At 40.0% G+C, this 9,080-nt stretch overlaps 1 protein-coding gene across 1 annotated transcript in view; it reads left to right on the top strand.

Moving 5' to 3' along the window:
* Nucleotides 1-999: 999 nt before the first annotated feature.
* Nucleotides 1,000-9,080, top strand: part of thsd7aa (thrombospondin, type I, domain containing 7Aa) — a 103,113-nt gene continuing 95,032 nt past the window's right edge. Inside the window, exons 1-2 of the mRNA XM_042435695.1 lie at nt 1,000-1,049; nt 6,284-7,520. Coding sequence (XP_042291629.1) covers nt 6,301-7,520 — 1,220 coding nt within the window. The 5' untranslated portion in view covers nt 1,000-1,049; nt 6,284-6,300. The remainder of the gene's footprint in view (nt 1,050-6,283; nt 7,521-9,080) is intronic.

Raw genomic sequence — 9,080 nt, 5'->3', positions numbered from 1 at the left:
GTAGTACAAACAATAAGTCATGAGAAGAAATATATCACATTCTATTAGTGCAACAACCAGATAAGTGACCAATTGATTTACAGACTAACAATAAGGAAATGCGTGTATATACATAAACTCATCATGTGCAGAAACTCCATAGAAAATACAAATGCATAAACATCATAATACACATCTGTATTCATAAAAAACAAGACAACAAAAATTCGTCTTTTAAGCCCCCAGGATACTCAGTCTGTAAGTAATGTATCCAATAGGCCTCTCTTTGGAGAAGTTCTTTTCCCTGTCTCCTCCCTTCAACAGTAGCCTAACTGCCTCAATATCCATGAACAGTTGGTTAAAAGTGTTGTCAGAAAATGTTGGCATATTCTGTCTACTGACCCCATTGTTGACCAAGAGTTTGTTAACCCTCCCATATTTGTTACTACTAAGCGTAATTTGAGGAACAAGCTCATAAAGACAGATCTCTATGTCAGGCCTACACATTTTATTAGCTCTCTTTCCCCAGGAAATTTTCCTCGTTTGAACTGTGTGAATTGCAATGCCATGACAGTTTCCTTCTGCTATTGCAGACGGACTTCATTTGCTATTTTTGTGCCTTTTGGGTCAGCATTCATTACACTATGAAGACACTGAGTTGAGCACACGAGTTCTCTTGTTTACGTAGTACAAACAAACCCACTATAAACTTAAATGTCTGTCAGTCATTGTCAGTGAATGTATGTTAAAATGCTCCCTGAAAGTCAAAAGTCAGGGCATCAAACTGCTCTGAATGCCTTGTTTGCAAATTTACCTCTACTTCCTCCTTGTGATGATGTCTGATTGCTCGCACATGCCCACAAATGACCATTCATTCTGTAGTCTTTGTTGCTTAGGTTGTTCCACGGGTTGTTCACTTTGTCCATTCGCATATATTGGATCTGATTCAGGCTCAAAGATGTACTGATGTATTTAAAAATTTATAAAGAACAGGAAACAGAAATGATATCCTACTAATAGTCTACTGTTTGTTTATGTAGCCTCTGAAACGACCAAAATTCACGCCAAGGGTAAGCTTCCAGAAGGTACCTTGCCTGTAACCTAGCTCAGATTTGTGCACTAGTTGGGTTTTTCAATTAGTTTCCAATAGCAGTAATAGTCAGTAGCATGTTAGTAAAAATGTACCTATAGCCTGCTGGCTAGCTCACAAGCTAACAAAGCCAGGTTGATACCTGAGCTTACTGTTGTCCTCCTCAGAGCTAAAACTTTTCAGCTTAACCTTTATGGTACACTTAGCCTTTCCAAAATGCCAGCAGAATCATAAGAATGGGTGTACATTACTATGATTATTGATTATTATGATTGTTACCCCTGATGCTAGCCTTTTGGTCATATGAAATAAATAGCCTGAACTAGCTATTTTAGCTATAAATTTGTAGTGGTTAATTAACAAGTGAAATCAGATACAAACAAATACAAGCTCTTTTTTAATTGAATTGACTAAATTAGAGTTAATGTTGGATTTATATGCATGTAATTGCCTAAGATGGCGGCTTTGTATCACTTTAGCCACTGGATTGTTGACACGTCTTTAGTTGTTCTTGCCGAGTGAGAAATATTATCGCTGTTAGAATTTCTCCGACTCAGAATTACAACTGCAAAGCTGACTCAAGCGTTTTTTCCTACTCAGTTGTTCGTAATTACAGTCTTAAAGATATGATGTGAACATGGCATTAATCACCTCCATGAGATAACTAGATGTAGTGACTAGTGACTAGTTTTGTGACTAGGAAAAGCCTTTGTTCAAAAAACCAACATAACTAAAAAGGAAAAACCCAGCTCTTCATCATGTCTTTGTCTCTCATTGGTATAGTCGTGGTCAGACTGATGGGTGTTTGTAGTATAAGGATGAAGGGGGAGTGTGATTAGATGTGTGACATCCCTCCTGGAGTTGCAGTCTTGTTGGCACAGTGCCCTCCATGCCTCCTGGCTCTCAGTGGGTGATAGGAGATGTAAGCCAGCATGTGTACAGACACCCTCCTTTAGTTTTTACGCTCACCATTGGCCTGCAGATAACCGTGTCATTCAGTAGTATGTTCATAAATTATGGTGAACACCTGTGTGGAGCTGAGACAATGCTGCCTGCCAGGGAGCTAACACTTTATGGCTATGAACATGCTGGCCTCTTTAGAGGATTCACAATGTGGATGAAAACCTCAGCCCAGATGGCAATTTAGCCTGGCAGCATGTAGCCTTTTGTCTATATTCTTAATTACAAAATCAATTTACTGTTGTTTTTCATCAATGACCCCTGACACAGTATATGAAACATTAAATGGCTACATTAAATGAGCAGTGTGCCTCAGATATGCTATTCTTACTGTGGTGTATGTCTACATTTCCAGCCAAAAAGGATAATGGCAGCCAGTAAAAGATGCCAGATCTGTGACTGCAGCTGTCTCTTGTGTCTGGGGCAGTTTCTTGCTACCTCTATTGATTTGTATTGATCCCGACCATCTGCCTGCAGCTGTAGGCTAATTCAGCCTGCTGGTTCTTCTGTTGACATTTTCATTGCTGCATCTCAGCTTTATTGAGTGAAACCATAAAGCACTGTTTAATACAGCCTCTGACTACATACTCTGAGTACAATAAATTACTGTATTACTAAGTGATAGACAGTTGCAGATCAGACTTTTTTTCCATGGGTACTCTCACTGGGAGTTTTATGCAGACAGTCAGGTCATGAATCCTATTAATTCCTTGATTCATGATGAGGGTGACATTTTTTTGATTTTGAGGGAAATACCTAAACAGCCGTTGGATGGATTGCTATGAACTTTGGTACAGACATTCAAGATCTCCAAAGGCTGAATCCTAACGACTTTGGTCTTCCTTATATTTATTCTATTGCCTCCAGCGGGTCAAAACTTTCATTTATCCAGTGAAATATCTTGACATCTACTGCATGGATTTTCATAAAATTTGCTACATACATCCTGTCATGTCTGAATTGTGATGAATTGTAATAGTTGTGATGATCCCTTTAGTGTCCCTCTAGCGTCACCATCAGGTCAAAATTCCACTGAGCCCATTACTCTCCACCAAATACCTACAAAACTAATGTCATTCACATCACATATAATTATACCTTGCCTTTAGTGCTAACTCACTAAACTGAGATGATGAACATGGTAAACATTCTACCTGCTAAGTAGCAGCGTGTCAACATTGCCAATTGGAGGATATTAGCATGCTGACGTTAGCATTTAGCTCAAAGCACTGTTGTGCCTGATATCACATTCATGTCATATTGGAGTTACAGTAATAACTCATTTCCAACTTGTTTGTAGCCTTCAGAATTGTTAGGATCAAAAACCTGTCAGAACCATGAATGTCTTCAGGGTGGGGGATAGGGAGAGAGAGAGGTTATCACTGCAAAAAAACAGAACTCACCACTTGGTGAGAAATTGCACCCTGTTTCTTCACATCTAATCTTTCATACAGCAGAGCCGGGGGTGTTTCTTGTCTATAATAGATAACATCTTCAGGCAACACTGCATGAACTGGTTCCAGCTCTATCTGACATCATCATAGGCACACGAAATAGCACCAAATCAGCCCACAGTCATGATACATAGAAAACACCCTGCATATGTCCAGAGCAATCATATTATACTATATGCATTATTAACCGAAGATTAAGTTAGCTGCCAGCACACAATTAAACTACGGATGACGGGACATTTGAGTTAATTTTATTTTAGTTAGTTCTTGAAGGCTATCAGTTTTTCAAGACCACCCCAAACGTAGGGGAATTAAGATCTCTTTTAGGGACATAACATAATAACAAAAAAGTTGGCTTACATTCCAAATATATACAGTATGATCAACATTTTCTCCAGTTTTAAATGAATAAAAGTACAGTTCAGAAATCAGTTCTTTTCACTTTTATGATTTCATTGGCCATGAAAAAGGTAAAATTTCACTTCTTGGGTGTTGTGCAGTGCAGTCGAGGGTGAGGCTTAGAGTCAGTTCTCCAGAGCCCATGGTGTTTTCACTGCAAGGCCTGGTTGTTGCTGATGATGAAATGACCCATTTCTGCTCTGTGATGAGCATCCCTGCTATCAGCCAGGGTTTGCCTTTGCATACCACAGGCAGCGTGAAGAGCTTCACTATGGCTGACCCAGTGCAGCAACATGCTCTGTGTTTTTACCACAAGGCAATAGGCACAAACTTTCTTTCAACTTACTTTATGGGATGATTTGGAATTTCTTAAGTTTATGTGGCTAGAAATTACCAAATTTGTGTTATTGTACTGTTTTTTCTTTTCCTTTCTTTCATGATTTGTGTTTGATGCCTATTTCACTAGATTTTTCACTATTTTCACTAGACTGTGCCAGCAAATACTCTGATTTTGTCTTTAACTTTGTTTTTCAAACAGGATCATTGCTTGTTTTCTTCTTTTTATTGCGCAGACATTATTTTATAGTCTCAGTATAACAAGCTTTCCTTTCTCATGAACGTATAATACTTACAGTCGTTATTTTGTGATCACAGAAAAGCTAAGTTTGTTATATGGAGATCGCAACAAATTTGTTGCATGATCACAAGGATGCAAAGTATAAAAAATAGTTAATTCCAAGGCTTCCTCAAGTTTACATTTTCTGATGTTCAGATAACAACTGCTTATGTGTATTCTAAGCAAACATAAAAAACAAACTATTTGAGAAACCCATGTATTTTTCTTTGATAAACCTAGCAGATACTGGCTGTTTATAGCAGCAAGTGTAAAAAACAATCACCACTTTCAATCAAGCAATAGGTTGGAAGCAGCACGGTTTCATTTAGGGATAGAGAAAAAGAAAATTACAAAGCTGATATTACCTATTAGAGAGTTGTGAGTAATGCACACTTACATTTTTCAGTCTAACTTTAATTAAAATACCAATTAAATCTAATTCATAATTATACCTTTGACTATTAAAATAAAAATTCAGTTAAATTAGATTTTTTTGTCCTTTATCTAATTTAAAATCTCACAGGAATTTTTAACTTTTATTATCATCTCTGATCAGGCTTGTAAAAATTTCAGAGTGTGAGTGATGTTTTACTGAGTCTTGACCTGCGAAGGTTTCCAGCATTGTTGCACTATACAAAGTTAATGATATACAAGGCAGTGCCATTCCTCACATCAGCTATTTTTTATATTGCTGCTGTATTGATTGAGTTCTTCAGCTGCTCTGGTTCTGCATCTGCTGTGCTCCTAACAGGGGTTTTGTCCTGATGTCGAAATTTATCTAGACCAATAATTGCATTCTCATAAATCCAGTGGAAGTGCAATCACAGTATTGAAAGAGAGTGATTTAACAGTAAGTGTGTATTTGTCAGGACATTATTATTGCACTCGGAAGCACTTAGGTTTCAGATAGTCGGCATGTAAAGCCAAAAGTGTTGTCTGTAAGCACTTTAGGACCATAAATAATATCCTCTTTTGGTGGAATAATAAACCTTGTCTCTTTTTTGCCAACAACTGGTAATGACTGAGATTGAATAGTCTCCAGTGGAATGGTTAGTGAATACTTGACCATGAAACTTCAATATTTTTGAAAACTATTTCTTCATCAACACTTCAACATCATCAGACATGTTTTCAAATGCATCAACTCAAATTCAAATTTTCAGAAACACATTAGGAATGGTCAGAGAAGGTGCTCTTCTCAAAGGCTGCCAACAGTAGCATTGAAAAGAGAATTCTGGTTTATTACAAATTGGGTCCTATTTTTGAGGGTTTGGCCATTGTTTTCTAGAAGCTATGAGAACACTGCACTCACCAAAGTAGTTTCTTAAGTGGGAATATGACATTGGTAGTCAGATGATCAGACAGGTTTTAAACAAACAAACTGTTTATACAGTTTATCTAAACCACTTTATGTGGAGGTCAAACTGAGAGTGAGCTGTGGTGGATGTATACATGTGTGGCTAATGATTTTACTACTCCCCTTAGTTCTGGTGAAAACCTCTCTCATGGTCTGACTGCCCTTTTTTCTTGCCAATCAATCTGCTTTTTATTGATGTTGCTGTGTTCCCAGATCTCAGAAATTAACTTAATGAATAGAGTGTTGTTACTGTATTACTGATAGGAAGGATGGCCAAAACTGCATAAGTAAATCATTTGTGATAAACAGTAATTGAATCCTTTAAGAGAGGGTGAGAGCATTATTCTATTAATTCCCCCAATTGAAACTATTGTCATTGTGACTCTTCCCTGACCTCTGTTGTTCTCCATCTTTCTCCATCCTCACAGGTCCATGGGGTCGTTGTATGGGCAGTGAATGTGGTCCTGGTGGCAGCCAGAGCAGGGCAGTATGGTGCGCCCACTCTGACGGTTGGACTACCCTTCACACCAACTGTGACCAAGCAGAACGGCCGGACAACCAACAGAGCTGCTTCAGAGTGTGTGACTGGCACAAAGATCTGTACGACTGGCAGCTGGGCGCCTGGAACCAATGTGTCCCGGTGTCGATGCGCAGTGTTGGGGTGCAGCGCCCTGCTGTGTGCACCCGGGGGGAAGAGGGCATCCAGACACGAGAAGTGGGCTGTGTCCAGAAAGCGGATGGCGAGCCAGCAGAGGATGCAATCTGTGAATACTTTGAGCCTAAACCTCGCCTGGAGCAGGCATGTCTTATCCCCTGTCCTCGGGACTGTGTGGTGTCTGAGTTCACAGTGTGGACTCCTTGTTCTAAAACTTGTGGGATGGGCCTGCAGAACCGGATCCGCTTTGTTTTGGCTCCGCCACTGTTTGGCGGGGCAGCCTGCCCAAACCTAACCGAGTTTCAGACATGCCAACCAGGGCCCTGTGAGGGAGAGGAAAGCCTGTACAGCCTCAGGGTGGGACCCTGGGGACCCTGCTCTGTACCACTGCCAAGGCAAGCCAGACAAGCAGACAAACCACCCAGGGAGAGTGAGGGTGACAAACAGTCCAGAGAGGGCGAAAAACAGTCGAGGGAGGGGGGTGAAAAACAGTCCAGGGAGGGTGAAAAGCAGCCCAGAGAGGGTGACAAACAGTCCAGAGGGAGAGACAAGCAGTCGAGAGAAGGTGTCAAACAGTCTGGTGAGGGCGACAAACAGGCCAAAGGAGGGGACAAACAGACCAGAGAGGATGACAAACAACACAAAGAAGGAGACAAAAGGTCTAAAGAGGGTGATAAACCATCCAGAGATGGTGACAAACCATCCAGACCCAACAGAAAACTGGGCAGGCCAAACAGAAAACCTGACAGACCATCCCGACAGGCTGATAGACCCAAACGACAGAAAAAGGCTAAAAACAAAGAAAAAAGAGAGAAAATGAGGGAGAAGGTCAGGGAGAGGTTAAGGGAGAGGGGTAAGGTGAAGGATCCAGAGACCAGGGAACTCATCAAGAAGAAGAGGAACAGGAATCGTCAGAACCGCCCAGGAGGAAAGTTCTGGGACCTGCAAGTCGGTTACCAGACCAGAGAAGTGACCTGTGTCCATAAGAGTGGGGATGTTGAAGCTCTCAGGTAAGAATGACTCAAACAAATTTCTCATGTGTCAACTCACAGCATGTTCCTCGTTCCATCTGTAATGCTGTGTTAATACCTTTGTGTGTCTTTATGCTTTTGATTGTTTATTAATGTAAGCACCACTTAGATTTTTTGTAATTCTGGAGAGAACATTTTGAGTTACCTTCTGTCAGAGAAGCTAGTGTGGAAAATAATTTGATTTCAGCATTAAGACTAGAAAAGGCATTACATATACAGTATACCAAGATTAAGGGGTTTTAGCATTGGGACTTTTGGGTTTTGGGACAGCAACATCACTACAACAAACTCAGACAAACACAAGCAGTCAGATAATCAGACAAGCCAGCAGTTAATCCAGATTACTGAAACCACTTTCTTTGAAGGTTTAACCGAAAGTGAAGGGAAGATAACCAAAACTAAGAAAATAAGACCTAGTAAATCTGAACTACCCTTTCATTTAGCTACAGACACAGCAATACAACAGTATATGGGATGCACATGCTTGTGTTATGATTTACACATTGATACATTTGGGTGCATTTTATTGCCCATTAATTAGCTCTGTTGTTTAGCTTGTAGACATATTTTGACAAGGAGGAGTGTGGCTTGTTTGTTGTGCACTGTGAGAGTGATGCATGTTCCAACTGGATGCACTGACTATGGCTCTCAGTGACTTCAAGTGTCACAAGTCATAACACTCAGTCATACTTTATGGGTTGTGAATTCCTGCAAGCTTTCAGTTGTTTCTCTGTTGTCTCTGTTGTCTTGAATCTAATATTCAGTCCTAGCTAATTGGGAATATTTAAAATCATACATGAAGGCTTGTGTGCAATAAGTGACCATGTGTGGTTCTTTCATTGTCATAACATAATATAGACTTGTTAATGATATCTATGAATAATTTATAATGCCACAATGCGGGGCCTCAGTACTAATGCCAAAGGTTGTGAAGAAATTTGCTGTCTGTTTCAATTAGCGAATGTTCCACTTCATTTTTTTCAGTTCCACTTCTTCAGTGTACATATAGTAGCATAGCTGCTTCCCTCAATAACACCGGACACATTAGTTGAAGTTCCACTGTGAGAGCCATCCAAAGATGTACAGCCTCTATACATGTTTTTCTCCAGTGAGGTCAATATCCATGTGGTGTCTGAGAGCCATGTTCTTTGTTAGGAGATGAATGGCCTCATTCTGTCTCACTGTGCTCGCTCTGCTTTAATAGAGGCCACTGAGCAGCGTCCATTACATCCTGAGAAAATCAAGGCTCTTGTGATACATTTCCTTTTAATGCCTAAGAGAAGGTCAGAAGACATAAATCATTCAAACTTCAAGCAAATGCCACTTGTCATTTCCAGTGTTCGAGTAGAATATTATGTTTGCATGACATACAATTGGATTAATATTTACTTTGGAATATTTATCCAAAAGACAGGCACATATCCATACTCGTTTCTCAGCTACTCACTGAATGCACAGATGGCTGAAAGCTTCAAAGAGGCTTAGTTGATAGTGATGACCGTATTAATGCTGGCTGCAGCCCAGGATCAAGTTTATTTA

The sequence above is a fragment of the Thunnus maccoyii genome, chromosome 15 (assembly GCF_910596095.1).
Source record: "Thunnus maccoyii chromosome 15, fThuMac1.1, whole genome shotgun sequence".
In the NCBI taxonomy this organism is placed as follows: domain Eukaryota; kingdom Metazoa; phylum Chordata; class Actinopteri; order Scombriformes; family Scombridae; genus Thunnus; species Thunnus maccoyii.
The sequence above is the reverse complement of the archived record's forward strand: the minus strand, read 5'-3'. Positions and strand labels throughout refer to the sequence as shown.